Source organism: Anomalospiza imberbis, chromosome 1, assembly GCF_031753505.1.
Source record: "Anomalospiza imberbis isolate Cuckoo-Finch-1a 21T00152 chromosome 1, ASM3175350v1, whole genome shotgun sequence".
Taxonomy (NCBI): domain Eukaryota; kingdom Metazoa; phylum Chordata; class Aves; order Passeriformes; family Viduidae; genus Anomalospiza; species Anomalospiza imberbis.
This window is the reverse complement of record NC_089681.1, coordinates 142,656,490-142,676,184: the sequence shown is the minus strand read 5'-3', so window position 1 is coordinate 142,676,184 and position 19,695 is coordinate 142,656,490. Positions and strand designations below refer to the sequence as shown.

Genomic DNA, 19,695 nt, shown 5'->3' with positions numbered 1-19,695 from the left:
CTGCTGTCATAGGAGATGGCAGATAGGAAATTCACAAGATTCTGGAAAGGCTGAGAACACTAAAGGAAGTACATTACAAATTTTATTTTCAAAGTATTTTTAACAAGACCTACTAGAAATACTTTGGCATACTTGGACTTGTGGTGAAATCACTACTTTCTGCAAATTGAGCAATTTCATATAATTCTATATTAAGAGTTAACTGCTCAGAGTCATCTAACCTAGAAATTACTCAATTGATGGTCTTGAGATTTTCTGGGCTTTACTGGGGTGCAGATATAGCAAACAGTGTTTTAGGTATACTCACTTCAGTCCTGGAACATCCAGAAGATTGGTCAGTCCAGTCCAGTTAATTTCCAAAAGCTGTAAATTGCAGAGAAAAGGAAGGGGGCGGGAGGGAGAGGGAAGGACAGGAAAAAGAAAAAGAAAAAAAAAAGGAAAAAGAAAAAAAAAAAAAAGAAGCAGCTTAGAATTTGTAACACTGAAATAATAAACACAATAGTTATAGATTTTGATCCATGGAGAATTAAGCAGTTTCCAGGATTTTCTTAAACAAACAAACAAAATAACCCTCTTCCATTCTTAAGAATTTTTAGACACATTTTTTAAAAGTTATAAAAAGTTTCACTATTCTCTTATCCACTCTTCCACCATTCATATAAACATACATCCCCCAATACCCCAATATACACAAATACACAGGATCTACTCTGTACAACACATATAGAAAAATGAAATGTGGTCCTGTTTTCTGGAGAAATACTTGGGGAGTCACCATAGACCTGTTAGAAATGAACACTCATTAAGATGAATTTGCAAATTATAATAAACTGACAAAAAATCCAACATGAGACCAGGAAAATAAGAGATCTAGAAGACAGAGGCAACAGAAAGAATGAAGAATTGGGATTAAGAAGGTGGCAGGAAGATGTGATAACAGCTTGCAAACATAAGAGGCTGTTTTCAAGGCACAAGTGCATTCTATCACTGATAAAGAAAAAGGTATCAACAGGATTAAGTATCAAAGTGAGAAAAATCCTCAGAAATAATTAAAAGGGATAACTCATTGCTAGGTCATGCATACTTTCTTCACTGAAAATCTTTGCAGAAGATGCTGTACAAAGGTACCTATTCTGTTTCAAGATTGCTGGCATTAAAAACTAATATAAAACATCCTTTTTGATCCTATAATATTCTAATTCTAGATAACAAAACCAACAGACCTGAATTCCCTTAGTTCTCTCTTCATTGAATGATTTCAATTAACTTCACAGAAGTTAACAGAGTACTTAAGCAAGAAATAAATCCAAACCCATCCAGTTACCACAGTGTTTCCAAATCCAACTCACCTAATCTAACTGCATGAGAAAAGGATTTTGATATTCCTCAGTTAAGAAACTAATTGTGGTGGTTCAGCTAAATGCTAAAACAAAACAGCAAACCTCTACAAGAACAAATGTTGTATATTTTCACAAACTGACAAGAATCATCATCCTACCTTCACTTTCTTTTTTAAGAATAGCACATACCATTCTTTTACAAAGGATCTATTTATCGTTTAATTAGTGATTTCCTTTGCAAATACTTCCAGTAAAGATAACACATAATAGATTAACTCATATAAGGAGCACTGTTATTTAATATACTTTTATAATAGTGAAAATATTTCAACAATGTTACCTATGAACAATATTACCAGGCCTAACTGTAACAAATAATTAAGCAGGGACAAAGAAAATCATTATCCTTTCAATGAAAAAATTAAGATGCAATAACCAGATATTCCAGAACAAAAGGCAACACACATCATGGGACCTACTGCAAGAACCTACATGAGCACCATGCCCTTGCCACAAACAGGGCTCAGGCTATTCTGGACATCATGAAGATGATTAAGGGACTGGAGCAGGTATCATGAGAGATGCCCAATACCTTCATTATTTTTGTGGCCCTTCACTGGACTTATTTCAGCATGTCCCTGTCTCTGTTATATTGGGGAACCCCACACTACGCTCCAGATGTGCCTCACCAGTGCTGTGGAGAATGGAAAAATCTCCCTCAACCAGCTGGCAACACTTCTCCTACTGCAGCCCAGGATGCTGTTGTCTTTCTTTGCTGTAAGTGCACATTTCTGACTTCTCTTCCCCTTTCTGTCCAACTGAACAGCCTGCATCTTCTTCAGCAAAGCTGCTTTCAAGACAGTCAGCCCCTAGCCTGACATGGGAGACAGGGTTATTCCTCTCTAAGCACAAGACTTTACATTTCCATTTGTTGAACTTCATGAAATTTCTGTTGGCACATTTCTCCAGCTTGTCAAGGTCCCTCTAAATAGCAATACAACTATCAGGTGTATCAAGCACTTCTTCCAGTTTTAAGCAAGCCAACTTGCTGAGAGCACACTCTGTCCCACCATCCAGGACAGCCATGAATTTGTGCTGGCCCCAGGTTTTACCCCGGGGTAAATCACTACTGATGGTCCTGCAGCCAAACTTCATGTTGCTGACCACAACTCACTGAGCCTGAAGAGTTTAGCCACTTTTCAACCAAGCTGTCCATTTATCTACTCTGTACTTAGCAGTTTACCTACGAGGATGTAGCAGAAGGCTGTGTCAAAAACTTTACTGAAGTCAAGGTCAGCTGTATCCATTGTTCTTCTCTCATCCACCAAGCCAAACTTCTGATCACAGAGTTTTGGCTTGGCTTCCAGGATTTCCTGTTCATGACTCTCTCCTGGCTACTCCAAATCACTTTCTTGTCTCTTCAACCTTGCCAGCAGGAGGGAGTTCATCACCTGAGCCCCTGTGCCCTTGAATTGTCTCCAGAGCCACACTGCAGTCACCTTTCATGCTTTCCAGATCTCCCCTGGAAGTGGTGTTGATCCCCACAGGGAAGAGCAGCAGTGGGTAATGGTCTGAGGGCCAGACAAGCTGTAACAGTTGACAACAGGCTGAACCTGAGGTCCAGGCAAGCACAAACCTCAAGAGAGAACAAGTCAGGATGGCACATGGGGCCAGGAGTCTCTCAGAAGTGACCACCTCACCCTTTCTCCTGGTGCTTCAGTGCAGTTCAGGCTCTGCTGGCTTGGATGCTCCCAGGCCCTCCTCTGCTACACTGGCCCCAACGCTGTTCCACAGCTGCAAATCTGCAGATGGGGTAGGAGTCATCTTCCTTGGGGCAGAAAATTTCCATCTTTCCCCATCATTGAGTAATTCCCCCCAGTAGTTTCTCCAGAAAGTCAGAGATCCTGTTTCAGACATCCCCTCTCTACAGAGAGTCAGGCTATATGAGGGAAACTAAACTCAGATGAAGCCATCTACCTGATCATTTACATTTGTTATGGATGAAGCCAGACTATAAGAATCTACAGTGAAAAGATTCTCCAGTAGTTCTGCAGAGATTGCTAACTTTCTTGGCTGCTTCCTTCTTTAGGTGAAAGCACAAAGCCATCACTGGCTGCAGGACCACTTTGTATTCAATGTCTTTTTTAAAGTACCTCATTTACAACTAGTTTTGTCCACTTTCTATTAGAGTACTAGCAGGATTATTTTAGTGAGAAAAGGTTAATGCTTGTCTATTTATGGAATACTAGCATGGCTAAGGAAGTAATACCTTACAGAAGAGAATAAGGTCTTAGCTACAACCCATACTGTATATAGAACAGTCTTTTTTTTTTTTTTTGAGGTGCTGTAATTTTTTTTGTCTACACGATTATCAATTTAAAGCTATGAAGTTTTTAATTTCCAAATGTAAAAAACATCTTGTTGAAAATAATTTGTTGCAAAATGGGTTATTTTACATTGGTATGTAAGCTTTATTAGTACAGTTCTACAGAAGCAAACTATGAGCTAGAACACAGAACATTTTCATTTAGGAAAACTAAGATAATTTCAGTACATTCCACTTTGAAAATTAATTGTGCAAATTTTTAGTATATTTCCTCAAATCTCCTCCTCATCTTAAATCTGAAAAAAAAAGTTAAGAAATAAATAATTGAACCAGGATGAAAAGTCCAACAGTGTGAATAATTTCAGTTTTATATTGTTTCCTCAATCATGCAAACCCACAGATGTTTAAGTAATATAGCAAACAAGTAGCATTGTAGTAGCTGATAAGTCTAACCACAAATTGAGTATTCAGACTAATCACAAGTTCTAATCACAAGTTTTGACTGTACATTATGAGATGCTTTAAAAATCTATGCAGTCTAGCTTCTAGAAGAAGTAATTTTATACTGTTTTAAGACAAAGAACCCAGTTTATTATATGATTTATTTTTTCTTTATTCCTAGGCAAAATAGAAGCAAATGGACACCATAAATACCTTCCAAAAGTGGTCCCTATCCTGAGGTGCTCATACCTGTATTAACAGTTCTACATAATGATGTTTTCAGATTAAATAGCAAATGAAAAAAGATTTGCATTTCCTTTTGTTTTCATATTTTGTTCAGTGTACTGAATACAGCAATTAACACAGTAAGTCCTCTGCTGTCTCCTAAACAGACTTCACTGAACAAATGCATTGAGCAACACAATGCATGTTGAAATTCAACATTGAGAAACATATCCTGCACTGCACTGAAACGTTTATCACAGTGGTTTCTGTATTAACTGCCACAGCCCAAAAGAAAACCAAGAACAACTGAAGAGATGCCACTGAGAAGTGACATTTGCATTAATGTGACTAAAAAGCATTTCAAAAGGTTGCAACATGGCCTATGAAACAACACAGGGCCTATGGTACAACCTCACTGTCAACAATTTGATTATTACACACCTCTCCTAAAAAACAAGCCTACCCATTAATTTCATCATCAGTCCTTAAAGCATGAAACATGAAAAAACAATGACACAAAAACCTGAGATGTTTGCTGCTAAGAGTGGTCATTGAGACAAGAAATACATATAATATCAGAAATTCTCTTCATCCACCTAATGTACAGGAATAAAGATAAAGACCAATTTCAGAAATGTTACTTCCACTTGAAGCTGAAGCTCAGAAATTAAAAAACATTACTACAGCTAAGAACTTTACAGGATTATTAAAAAACTTTGCAAATAAATCTTAAGTCATGAAATGTTTTGGAAGGAATATGAGCCTTCAAACTCCTGGCATAATCAAGCTTTCACTGTTTGGGCTCTGAAGGTAAATTCCCCTGTCAGATAAAGTTTGTTGCATTCACCCACCCCAGAGCTTCCTTCCCAGTTCTACCAGAAGCACCCAGCAGTAACACTCACTCTAATCTTAGTCTACAGGTATTAGGGAGAAATATTTGTGTTGTTTTCTCCTCTTCTGGTTTTTTTAGTGTTCTATCTCCCCCTGTCTTCACCCCACTTTCCCTTCCAACGAAGTTGTTTCCAGTCTGCACTTGGTTTCCAAACATAATCAGACCAGCAATAGATATATTGTTTGCAACTTAAGAAGAGTTTTCCAAAAGGCTAGTCAGAAAAAAAAAAACCTTATACCTGCAAAAGTATAGAAATAACAGTGACAGCAGACACACTCACAGCAGAATGAGAAGAAAGGAGGCAAAGAATTTCTTGATAAGCAGGAGGGAGACCCCAGCCACAGTCCAGCAAAATAACAAGGGGTTTTCATTCCGTATTTTGGGCACTACCATGCCATGACTTGCTGGAGAAGAACAGGATCCCCTAACATGTGATTCTGACAGAAGTTACAGCAATGTTGCCATCATAACTAACTGAAAAGTCCCATGGAGAAAAAGGAAGCAAGCAAGGGACTCCCAGTTGATGAATCTTTTATAAAGCACCAAACCTAAAAACTTTCCATATTTAAAAAATAGCTTAACAATATGATTTCCTCCTCTGTCACCATTTTAAGCAATGCATAATTCTCTTAGTTTAGCTAAATTCAGAGAATGCCAGCTGGTTCTCGGCAGCGAAACTAACAGAAAAAAATTCCAGAACACTGGAAAAACTGCGTGCAGAATTTGTAACGAAATGAAATTCTGCCAGAAGCCAGAAACGATGGTGTCTTTCCACAACACACTGCAACTGAGAGAGGTGATGTACCTTGCAGACTCTACCAACCAGCTCACTGGACAAAGGCAGGATTCCAGACACCAGTTACATTTTCCAATGAAGTAGTCTGTGTGTCTTGTTACTCAAACCTCTTACAATTTTTCCTCTGCTCAGAGAAGTGAAAACAAATTTTGTTATCTGCCTGAAAGCCAAAGAAATTCACATCTTACCAAAGCTCTATACTGAGAACTAATGCAACACATGCTTTGGAAGAGGTTAAATATCAGATTAAAAAATAAACAAATAAACTTCAGCCAATAAGAAAAGATAGGCTAAAAACTAATGAGCATCTCTATACATATTGGGTATAGAAGACCCTAGAAACCTTTACAAAGGGAAAAATACGTGCTGGAATGTAGAATACACAGGGCCATAAATAAAGTTCACAGAAGTACAAAAAGCAGCCTCTGAACACTGCCAACCTTGTGGCTTAATTTGGCTGCCATGAACAATACTAATTCTCAGAAGAGAAGCCACAGCATATTTTAAAATGCTGATTAACAACTTCCTGCTAAACAAGTTATGGAAGTGTAAGACTTCTGCAGGAAAACTTAAGCTCTCCTACAGGCCAGGAGGATACAATTCCATAGGATAAGGTGTGATTCTTCCCAGGATTACAAGGATTACAAGGAGGGGACTTAACATGCCCTCCCTCTACTGTTACTCATGAATGGCCATACAGAGACCTGGTACAATCTGTTTGTTAGTAGAGCAAAGCCCATCACCACCTACAATACTGAAGTGCTGGCATTGTTGTAATAATTTAATATGTAACATTACCCAGTGTATCTCCCAGGAAATACACAATAAACTCCATCTCTCAAACAACACTACAGCGAGTAGGTGCTGTAGTATTCCCACTGGTTGCTATAGGAAACTCAGCATATCTCTGCACAGAAATGGTGTTTAAAAGTTTTTCAGTTGTAACTCTCTGAAGATTTCAGTGAGACAACTGCTAAAGAGGTAAGATGTATACTTCAGGGGGTAGAAAACACAGCAGGCAAGTGAGCTGAAGTGACCAGAAGCAGGATCATAGTTGACTTTGCACAAATCCAGTGCACCTGCTGTTCTCTAGTGTCAGCTACTCACAGCTTCATTCAAGACAATTCCCTCCACCTCCTCCACTCCTTCCTACCCTTCTACCAGACTGCATTTTGGTTCACACCCTCACACCAGTCTTGACACTGTTCTGAGTTTAGTGAGCTGGCAACTAAATTACATCTAGCACAGGAAACTGGGCATTTCTTATGGTGTTTAATATCGTGCCAGCTCACATCCCTTAGCCAGCTTCCTCCAGCAGCAGAAGTTTCAAAGCTGGTGTAAGAGAGACAACAGCATTGAATGAAAAGAGAAATGGGAAAAAAAGAATAAGGTAGTGTGGAAACATCAACTGTGATGGCCCTTAAAACATCCCATAAGCTACCAAAATCTAAAATCACTGAGAAAAAATGTAAGTTGTAGCAAATTTTGAGTAGCAGTGCAAATCAATCACTTCATAAACAACAAGACTAATTCTTAACAAATATTATTCTAACAGTAGCTGTGCATCAGCATTTATCCAGGTATTCCACAAACCTGGCAGTCCCTGAATGCCTGTTCTGGAGGCATTCTATACATTCTACATAACCACTTTGTTTATTTCCAGCCATTTCACTGGGACTCATGGCTGCAAGCTCTCAAACAAGACTAATTCTTAACAAATATTATTCTAACAGTAGCTGTGCATCAGCATTTATCCAGGTATTCCACAAACCTGGCAGTCCCTGAATGCCTGTTCTGGAGGCATTCTATACATTCTACATAACCACTTTGTTTATTTCCAGCCATTTCACTGGGACTCATTATGGCTGCAAGCTCTCCTTTTTGAGTCTAATTTTCATCAGGACTTGTAATTTTGAAAGTCCCATCCAGCCAGTTTTCCTAAGGCAGACAATAGTAAATGAAATTAAACTGATATAAAAATTAATCAAAACTACAGAAGAGAACCAATCTGTGAAGTGAGTTGAAGGAGAGTAGTACTCAAGTCAGCAAGTGGAAGGCAAAACTGTGAATCTGAAAATGAGAGCTTTGGAAGAGCTGCCCATTTTTCCTGGAAGACATCCTGTTTTCCAGCCATTGTTCTTTTTGGAACACTAGTATTTTTATGTGTTTGTCTTATTTGGGAGGGTTTTGGCTTTTATTAAGAGAAAACAGTTGGGTTATGACACACCCTCAATTCTGAGTGTGCCACTGAACAAGCTTTTGAAAATTACCCATTTACAGTACAACTATAAGCCATATAAACTTCTATAACTGAACAACAAACCAAAATAACTATGCACTGATTCATGCTAAAAGTAAAATGATAACTAAAACTTTGAGAACCAACCATCTGGTAAATATACATAACATTAATATAGTGAGAAGTATGCAAAGAACCTCACAAATCCTGACTGTTAATCCAGGGCCACCTTCTCTTTAGCACTGACACTCAGAGATTTAAAAGACTACTTCAAACATTAGAATGCACATATTTCCCTCCTTTGAAATGTCCTACATATTTGGACTTATAAAATAAGCTGATGAAACTTTTAGCATCTTCTTCACAATAACAAAAACAAAATACAATATATAGAAAGTTTTATAAGATGTAGGAACTCTTGAATAATCAAAAACTTTATGTATTACTCAGAAATATGAGACTGGTAAACTCATGGGCCATGTTGCCTTATATAGTCATTAAGTCCAGCAAACAGATGATACAGAGCAAGAGGAATTGTTGCCAGTTACTTTAGACTGGAAAATATGAGAACAAAATCTAATGCCAGCTGCCAGCTAATTCCTCTTCTCTTCTAACAAAAATATTTAAGAAAAGATTTCTTTGGCTGCAGCCATTTGCTCTCTAGTAAGAGAACAGAATTTGGTTCTGGCTATAATAAGCTTTATTTTACATTTTTCTACAGAAGTTAGAAAAATAAACACTGAGAAAACACACTGCGGTGGAGAGAGAAGTCTGTTTGGAAAAAGCTGAACAGCCATGGGTAACTGTCAAAGTTATGGGCTACCTTAGATTATTTTTGTACCATCCACCCTTAGGTTTGCTTGGACCTTGACCACTACCTTAGTTTTTAAATGAAACGAGGGTGAAAAACACTTTTTACATTTTTGTAACTGAAGACTTTTGAGGAGGGCTTGACTTTTTAGTCCAAGCTGATACTCTTCTCTATCTCCCATCCTTTTTTGTCCCACTAATAAAGTGTCAGGGGTAGGACAAAAGACAAAATTACTATGGACAAATTATTTCCCAAAGTTCACAAACTGACTCCAGCTGAGGGGTGTTTCACTTGATATGTTTTCAGTTTCTTCTCTCAGGTGCAAGTTGTCCTAGTTAAGCACTCTGCAGATGTATCACACTTAGAAAAGAGTGGGCACAGGTGCCAGAGTTAAAATCTACTGGAGAAGGTTCTGGGAGTACCAGAAGTGGAAGGTTTGGATACCTCCTACCAGAGCGGGATGCTGGGATGCAGAGAAGTGCCAGGAACTGCTTCTAAGGATTCCTGCTGCTGCTCTCTCCCTCCTACCACTGCCAGCTTTCCCACCTCTCCCCCAGAAGGCACCAAACAGAAGCATCTGCAGGAGGTACCCCAGGGCAATCCAGACATACTGGGTCAGGTCATGGCTCCAGCACAGAGTGTGTCAGAATGGCTTCTGCAGAAGGACTGTACAAAACAGAACTGAGACAGACAACACAAACAACGTAGCTACACTTTTCTCCCTGCTCCTCTAAACCAGAATGTTTGCATTTAACTTGTTTATTGGATGGTCTCTGCAATGATCTGGGGACTGTACTGAGCATGGAAGTGGCTTGGCAGAGGATTGAATAGCAAAACAGTATCAGAGAGTATGCTAACAATTACACAGCGCAAAGCAGCATAAGACAGCATTCAATCTTTTTCAGGGCCATGCTTACTTTGTCAGGATAAACATGAAGATTAACAGCCGTCCTACACTCACGGCTCCGCCAGAGATTAACAATGAGGTGAAACTTAAGCAGACATCTCCTAGTGTTTAGGCTCACTTCAAAGAAATCTGTGGAAATTCAAATTTGGTTCATCCCAATGTACTTAACTATTTCCAAATAAGAGCACCGATGTTTTATCAGTTTTGCATGAACTAATTCACTTTAACAAAAACAATGACTAAATCAGGTACAAAATATTTTCAAATTCTTGCATATTTTACTAAGATTTAAGTCTCCTTTCCTTCTACCCAAGCACACATAGTTTCTCTAGACAGAGGAAACAAGCCACGTAAATACACAAGTGATGGAAGTTTTTTCTAAGCCATACATAAATACATAAAACCAAACCTATCTTTTCAACATGATCGCAAAAATGTATCACGGGACATTTGTTCAAAAGAACTGTATCACAAGAATGTTATTTCTTTGAAGAAAGTAACATCATGCCTCCTAAAGCTGTTAAGAATTCACTCTTACCCCCCAAGCCTAGATCAACTTTTCAGGCTTTCAGACTGCTGATGAAACCAAGATGATCACTTTGTGATGCTTCAAAGTGTCTAAACCCATGCACTTGTAAATCGTGACCTGCCAGTCTGAAACTGCTAAACCTTGACATAGTAAGTTTTAATGTTTAGTTAGAACATATTCAAGGAAAGCTTCCAATGGAAAATATACTTTCAAGTAAGAGATGGAAACAATTAATTTCTTTAAAGAAGTCTATGGAGCATAAGAATTTCCACATTGTTCACATTTTCTCTTATGGATACTTATCAAAAGCAGCACCAAACTTCAAATTGCTAAAACTGCCTCACACACACATACAAAACATCAAAGAATTTTCCACCAGCCAAGTGCAATGTGTATTGTGTCATCCTTTTTACTTTTATAAAAAGGGATTTGTTGAAGTGCTGTGCCTAAAACTGAAAGCATTTGAGGGCTGTCCTCTTGTTTACACATGCCAGTTTGGCTGTATCATTTTTATACCAGTCAGACCTTGTTGGCTCACCTTTGTTTCACTATTATTCCTACCCAAACACGCACTTTGGCCTAGTGCATTTCCCAGCTGAATTCTGTGAACCTTCTCTCAGCTTTCCACTTTTGCTGCTATCATGATCATTTTGAATTCCAATTCCATCCCACTATGTACTTCATCCAGCCCCATGCTTGGGTCACTGGTAAATGTAATGGAAATTGCCCACTTGCTACCTAGGACAAAACCTTACAGTAGGTGGGTAATTTCCCATTCTAATTTTAATTTGTGCTAACACCAGCATTGGTTTTCTTAACAATCTTGCACAGATTTTGTGAAATTTTAAGTTAGATCTACGGAATATCAAGAGACCGGCAACAAAAGCTTTTTTACAACCAATCTAGATGGTATGTATAGATCTTTCCTTACCCAGAGGACTTGTAAGAAAAGTCTGACAGCTTTCACAAGACATGCTTCCAAATTCCAAGGTAATTATTATCCATCTTGGTTCCTGCTACATTCATAACATTTTTCCAGTGCTTATCTGTCAAAGTTCAACCAAACATTTCCCAAACTGTTTCCTTTTGCTGCTTAATTCTTGCTTCATCGTTTTCTAACTACCATCATCAGCACTCTAAAAAAGTTTGAAAGGGAGATAAGTGCTTACAGGTTTCCTAAGGAAAAAAAGGGATAGTGCTCCAATTAGGGGCATGTCTCCAATTAGTGGTTCCAGGATAACCCTCATGGTGCCATGGATCTGTGAAAGAGGGAAAAAAAAATTTACTTTAGTCAAGTTTTAAATAAAATTTATTTGCTGGCAATGCTCACACATCTAATTCCTTAAATTCTTGCTTATGGAAGAATTGTATATATATATATATAAATAAATTCTTTCTTTATAAATCATCCAAACCCAAAAAAATTCATACAAGCACTTAAAAGTTGTACTTAGAAATTCATTACATTCATCTGTATCATGCAGTGTCATGTTGGTGGCAATTTTTTAAAAGTGTGAAGTGGATTATTTCTACAGCTCCACAAAAGCAAATGTGACACAAGAAGCACAGTGGCATCCACAGGTACCAGAGCAAAAGCAGGTAAATGCTTACAGGTGTGTCAAGACACATGCAAAAGAGCTAATTCTGTTCCTTAGGGAGAGATCTGTTACCAAAGTTCAGGAAATCTCAGAAATATCAGAAGGCAAATCAACTAACAGTAATTCTAAATAACAGAGTAACTAAAGAGTAATTCTATCTGATGCTTACATATTACATGAAATAAAGTTTTAAGCTCCATGGTGCCTTTATAAACTGATACATCACTTGAACACAACACATCACATTGGCTTGATGTGAAATCATCTCCAGCTTTTCCTGTAGTAAATGTTACATATTTGTTCTACATCTTAAAGGATTTTTTTTCTTATGTTAAGTCATGCTACTAAATTCTAATACAGTATCAATAATATTCAAATGAGAAAAAAAAGCTAGAAAACTACACAATTGCTGTTGCTTTCTTATAGATTATTTCATCAGAAAATAGTTATTTAGTGATATGAAAATCAAAAGAAAAAAAATTGAATTTCACCTGTATGCTTTTCACACCAGCTCTGCAGAAGTATCTCTTGATCTCCAAATCAATTTCACAGTTTCCAACAAAACTAAACCAAAAAAGAAAGGATACATTTCACTTTTATGAACTAAACTGCAATAAACTGTTAGTTCTGTTTTGCAGTGTCATGACAATGTATTTTGTCTCCCCAAAATACACAAAAATATGTATGCACAAAAAATGCATGTTGAAATATTAGAACATAAAACAATGTCCGTTTGCTAAAACACCCCCTTCAAAACATTGCTGTGATCAAAATCAAACTAATACCTAGGTTTGCTACCATCTCCAGATGGATGCATAATAGGAAAGAAGCAAGAGGCCCTGCTTTTAGGAAATAATGGACACAGAATTCATACTCCATTTCAGGAAAGCTCTCCAGAGATCTCATTGATTGTAAATGTACCCAAATCCACTCTCAGCTAACGTAATCATGAGAAGTACTAGACAGAGATGGTAGTTATGCTAAAAATGAAACTTGTCTGAAATATTCATAGACTTGCAAAGCCAGTCATATTTAAAATTTCAATAAGCAGGGCATGCTGAGCTGAATGATCTTCTAAGCAAGTTCTAAGCCAAAAACAGTTGAGCCTTTTCTGAAGGGAGAGAAGGCAGGAAGCAAATTAGAGAACATATTAAAAACTATGCATATTTTCCCCTGAACAGTTCTTGCATCCCATTTTTGGGATTCAAGTTCAAGTGATTGAAATTTTCCAGATGCTGCCCTGTATTTCAGATTTGCTGAAGCTGGTAAAAAGAAGTCCCAACTATTTAGCCCATGCTACAAGGCTACAAGATTATTCACACACAACTCAGGCTTGGATTTTTAGCTGCTTTCCCTGAAGCTTCATCCAGGTCAAGCATGTACCAGCAGAGCTTAGCAACCTTTTTTTTTTTTTTTTTCCAAGAGCTGGTACTGCTGTGAGACACATTGGTTCTGAAAACAAACTAATTTTGAGACTCAACAAGGAACTCAGGAAGAAAGCTTGAGACTCTGATTTAGCATGGAATTAGTCAATGATTCTACAGAATGAGAGCTAAAAGCAAAACCCAACAGTTGAATATCATGCTCCAGGTAGGGAGAGATGAGCTGGTCTAGGACACTCTCTGAAAAGATAGAGGCTGTATCAGAAGCACAAATGAAATTTGAAGAGCTTTCTGAACAGACTGCCCAGGTAAAGGAAATGGAAGAAGGAGCCAAGTGGGATGGAGATGAGCCAGATAAAAGCCAGACACTGCTGAAAAGGAGGGGGAAATTGTTTCCTCTGCAGGGCATCCTATTCCAGATTCTGCAGCAGAGCCCAACGTTTTGCACATTTGTTCCTCAGACCTGGTCTGTACAGTGAAACACTGTTAGCTGTGTTTGGGAGTATGAAGTAATCTTATTACAAAAATGTTTGGGGAATTGTGAACAAATGGAATTGCTCTCTTCATTGGCTATTCTAGGCTCAAGTCAATATAGAATAATTACTCTTACAGTAAGAGCAGAACAGCAGGATTGCTGTTGCCTTCCCCTGAGCCTGAGGGGCACAAAGTACTACCAAAATAAAAAACAAGGTGAGAGCTGCTGCATTCCACATATCCATTATCCAAATCATCTATATCCTCCTCTGCTCTGTGGGTGGTGGTGGTGCTGCTGCCTTTGGGATTTCAACAAATGCAAATCTTATCAATCCCTTAAACAGAAATAAACAATACTACCAAGACTTTGCTGTAAACATCCATCACTGGAATTTATTTTCCACTATTCAGAAGATAATACTATGAAAAATGCTTTTTGTTTTATGGCCAGTTTGGGGAACTGGAAGGCAACAACATGATGGGGTCTATGTCAAAGGAAGGTGACAGTTGCTTTCCTCGGAAAGAATGTAGTGTGACTGTACAGTTAAAAATAGGTATATAACTTTTAATACACAATTTAAAACTATGTAATTTCTATTTTTAACCTATCTAACTATATATAGAGATAGTAGAGATATATATATAGAAATACACTCCCACATATATATATATATAAATAATTGCATAACAACATGACAGAGAGAAGCAAGGTCAATTAAAACCTGCAACTGAAACCTCAATCCCAGCACTCTGCAGCATCAGAACTATTTGTGTTATGAAGACTGGGAAGCAATATGCTTGTTTGAAAATCCATAACAACATGATGACAAACTGAAGTAAAAATAGTAACAAACTCCATTTGAGGGGACTAAGTCAACAACATTTAACTTTATTATAAAGCTAAATATGGTTTTATCCCCTAAGATATTTGGCTGGGTCCATTAACAGTCGATGCCTACACAATTCCACTGTAATACACCATATAACTTGAAAGCTCATATAGTAAGCAAATTCTACACATTCAGATCATAATATCCCAGAAATATTTATGATCCCTTTAAGGTACAGAACACTGAGATAGATCACAGTTTAATGAGGACACTCTTGTAAGAATATTAACAGAAGCTGTACTGAATCAAAAGACATGTACAATGTACAATGTACTGCACGTGGTCATTGCAGCCCATGGAAGATACCCAGAAGAAAAAATAAAAAGGTTATGGCAAATGTATTTCCTCTATTACAGTGATATGTGGTTCTGTACACTGGACTATCTTAATTGTTTTTAGAAACTCTTTAGGCCCTATTTTTACAACTGTCTTCTGCCAATATAATGTAGTGAATCTCCCCATTCAAGTATTCCACGTTTGAAAAAATCTGCCATGTCTTTCAATCTGCAGCCTAAAACTCTTTTCAGTGCATCAATTTTTTTGTGTCATGAGAAGCTGAAAAACTGAGGCTATTTACAACTACTTCTTCAATCTCTCAGTCTTCTTTGCTATCTTTGCTACAGTTCACATTTAAATTGACTGAGTTTATCTTGTTTTCTGTTGATCCATAATCTTTACCCAAGTATTTACTACATTCACGCACTTTAGCAAATGTAAGATTTCATTAACAATGTCTCTAGATTTTATCTTCATTTGCTCAAGTGGTTGAAATTTTTCCCTTGCCTATATTTTTCATCAAGAACTAGACTTTTAAACTGTAATGAGTTTTGATAATTTTTTTAAACATAAACTCCACAGTAAGAGAAGGGCAAAGCATTCCCTTCACAAATATGGTCCTCAAACTGAACCTTTAAATACATTCTCCAGTGAGTGCTTTGTGGATTAGCTATTCAAGCTACTTAGAGTGAGATTCTTAATTGGACTCTGAGTGATGCACAAAGCCTGTTCTGAAGAGTTCTGAAAAATACTCTGAAGCAATGATCATAATGCACTCAGCATCCTTGTAGAAACAACAGAAAATAAACCAAAACACACTCCTTTTGCAATTAAAATTAAAAGCAGACCAAAAAAAAATTCAAGGATGATGTAAAAAATACTCTAGAGACACATGGAAACTACTTAAATGCACTATGGAAGGTCCAAAGAAAATGCACACACCCCACCACAAATAACTGACAACAGAAAGGGCTAAAAGAAGCCACAATAGTGGAATTGTAGGATAAAAGGGGATTCTTAAGAGAATTAATGTACTTTAAACTGAAAAAAATATAAATAAAATCTTTCCTTCCTTCCCTCACCACACACCCCACAGGGCTTGGCTTCCTACAACTATTCTTATAAATTTTTAGAGAGATTGTTTGAAAGGTCCTTCTCAAATGTGTTTAGAGAACAAAGGGTTTATAGAAAGCTCCTAACTTTAAACTTAGAAATAAATTAAAGTTATAAGAAACTAATTTAACTGGAGATTAAAATCTACAGGGATAAATACTCCTAAGGATGGACTTTTCTCCAGCAGAGAGACAGCTCTTTATAATCTTGCAAAACTGCAATATAAGACATAATTTAGGGCTCATATCTGTATTTAACTCTGTATCTAAATGCATCAAGAGGTACTTATTCTTCCTGTTATGACTGAGGTAATCTCAGTGATAAGACTCTCAGAGGATATATAAATCAAACTATTAAAAAGCAAACAACAACATCAAACAGTAACAGCTGGTACAGGGGGTTGGGGGGCTTTCAGTCTTAAACTTGCATACTAAAAGCCTTTGAAAAAGAGCCGAAACTTTCTGAAGGAGGTGCCAAGGACAAGTCTTAAATATGAAACAGGACTTCCTCTGATGATGGTTTTGTCTAAGCCTTAATTTCTACAAGCTCTGATAGTCACTCTAGAGCTCTCGTTTCCATTTTCCTCCTGGAAGCCTGTGCCACCTGCATTAGGGACAGGCTGTTGGGCTCATCAGGCCCCCAACTGACCCAGCTCTATTACTGTTATTTAAACCACTTCAAGGAATTAATTTTAGCCTTTTAGACTGGATTCTATTGCACCTGTCTACCACTTCTCTAAGTAGGTTGCAAGGTAATACAATGAGACATATGGGTAAAGATTTCCTTCAGGTCTATGTTAACAAGACATTATTCCTGAAACTTTTGTACAAACCTACTGGCCTTTTTACTTTTATCTACTTCATGAGGATGAGGAGAAATTAAAAAAAAAATACTAGATTTACTCCGTCTTCCTGTGATTAGTTCTGCCTTAAAGGGAAGAAGTAGTCTTGGAACAGAAACAGCTTCTCAAAAACAATTTCTATGGACTATTTGGTCAGACAATATTGTTTTCCTGAGGGCTTATCTCTGAAGAGGTGAGGCTGCTCTCCCAGCTGCTGTCAGAAGTGGCAATAAAGAGAAAACTGAAGGAAGTTGCTCTATTAGGGCTGACACATTCATCCAGTGAAATAAGCTCTCAAGAGCCAATCCTGCTGTATTTTGTCCAGCACCACCCATCCCTGATTTGGACAGCTGTCTTTTTCCTACAGAAATAACAAGATTAAATTCACTACAGACTGGGCTCTGCTCACAGATGTAGCCCCCACCTGCTCTGGAACCCAGGGAAGGAGACAGCAGCCTTTTATCACTCTGGGGCCTGCCCAGCTCTGCCAAAGCAGCAAAGGCTACAGCATAGCTGTACAAACAACTCAAATTTAAGAATAACAAATAATTCAAATTTAAGAATAACCAAGTTCAAATTTTGGAAGTGCCTCTGAAGCTGAGATGCCTGATGACCCTCCCGGCTACCGCCAGGGAAGCAGTGAGGAACACAGAAGGCTGCTCCTTGCTGGACTGTCAGTGACTGACAAATTTGGCCTTTCCATAATCCACAAGCAGGCAAAAGTAGCCATGGTAACACAGACCTGTGATGGTCAACTATAAAAACATTGCTGGGTTCACTGACTGAACTTTCAAAAAACTCTGCAACTGCAGGTTGTGTTGAGAATGACTTGGGTAAATGTAGGATAGACCTACTGAGCAATCTGTATAAAAGGAGCCATAATGAAATAGCAAAGAAAGCTGAAGCAATGGAGCACAGTCATTCTGGCATTTTACAATACACAGATTTACTCTGGTAAAGTAAGCACTATTTCTTCTGTAGCTATCATTATTTTTTCCTAATACTATGTTTATAAAATAATCTAAGTAACTGAAAAAAGCAAAAAACCAAAAAAATCTTACATCTTAAATTTCAGACTACATTTAATTGCAAAGTATTAATACATTAAGGGAAAAAGTCAAAGATAGTGCTTTATCTTTGGAAAGTATTTTTTTAATTAACAAACATTACTTTAATGATGAAACCACAGAGAGTTGATATTCCATTTCCCTCACATAAATGCTACTTACAGCATGCAGTTTCTTCCTCCTTTCATACACAATTAGAACTAACTATATTTGTATGATGAAGCAATTCTTCTTTCAGGCCAACATAACTGCCAAATCAAACAATATGCAAATTATAAAGAATGGACCCCATTGTAATATAGTAATAAAGTTTACCTGATTTGAAGGTCCAAAATGATCTGCCTTTTGTCCACATTTTCAGTGTACACTTTTACACCATTTATTCTCAGAGGCTGAAACAATGAAGCAAGTAAAAGTTGGATTCTTCTACAGAAGTATATTAAACTCTTAACTTTGAATTAAAGGTGAACATAGGCATATCCATGCCTGAAGTTAAGAACCTACTATAAACATTAAAAGGTGTGAAGTAAGGCTATCAATTTAGTTCAAATTCTTATTTCAAGGGTAAAAATTACCTTGCTGGGATCCAATTAACCACAATCCTTCCAGAATTACCCTGGGTATGGACCACTAACTTCAAGATTTACAAAACATTTAATAATCGAGCTTTCCCTCTACCCTGCATAAACATCTAATTTCTCTGTAGAGGTGTATGTCTAACACTCCCAAAGCAATCTTCACTGTGTAACTACAACAACAAGCTAAATTTAGTTCACAAAAAAGACAGTTGCCTTAAGTGGAATTTAGCGAGAATAGATGGAAAAAAATCCATAATTCCCATAAAAAGTTGTGTCAACCACTCTGTGCTATCTCTCTAATCATTGTGTTCATGCTCTCCCCTCTCTCCCTCACAAAGAATTAACACATATCCATCACATACTCAAGCCCCAAACATCCATCAAACACTAGGCAGCAGAGGATGACTAACAACCTCACTTTTGAGTTTTTCCTTTCTTGAAAAGTTTTCATATTTCTGTTTACACCTTTTTGATAATTTCTGTAAAATCAAAATCTCACTGCTGTGTTGGGGCTGTGCAGCTCAATCAACTCAATCAAGGCTGCAATATGAAGTAAGAATAGCTCTTTGTCATGTCCAAGGTTACTCAGTTCAGCTGCAGAACCATACAGAGGTCTGGGAGCTAAAACCTACTTAAAATTAGTACATCTTTAAAGGAATGCTACAGTCTGCAATACAAATGTATCTAGGGCAGGACAGAGGCCCTGCGTAAAAGGTTTTACAATTTAAAAAAATAATAAACCCAATACACAAAAAGTGCAGTAAAGCATAATGAACTATAACCTACATGAAATAGAGTCACAAAGAGAGGGAAAACAATTCCCCTCTATCACACCTGAAAAGTAATTTCAGGTTTCCTAACATTTGAGGGTGTGTGGGGGTGTTGATTTTTAAATCCTTATTTGAAATTCAATTTATGACAAGCAATAGAAACACAAAAGACAACTTCAAACAAAAGCTGTTAAACTGCA

General features: G+C 37.4%; 1 protein-coding gene across 4 annotated transcripts in view; it reads right to left on the bottom strand.

Moving 5' to 3' along the window:
- ESYT2 (extended synaptotagmin 2) overlaps positions 1 to 19,695 on the bottom strand; it is an 81,437-nt gene that overhangs the window by 29,648 nt on the left and 32,094 nt on the right. For all 4 annotated transcript variants that reach the window (XM_068174339.1, XM_068174351.1, XM_068174359.1 and 1 more), the window contains exons 4-7: positions 18,463 to 18,539; positions 12,596 to 12,668; positions 11,676 to 11,765; positions 308 to 363 (exon numbers count right to left, since the gene is read on the bottom strand). In XM_068174339.1, coding sequence (XP_068030440.1) covers positions 308 to 363; positions 11,676 to 11,765; positions 12,596 to 12,668; positions 18,463 to 18,539 — 296 coding nt within the window. The remainder of the gene's footprint in view (positions 1 to 307; positions 364 to 11,675; positions 11,766 to 12,595; positions 12,669 to 18,462; positions 18,540 to 19,695) is intronic.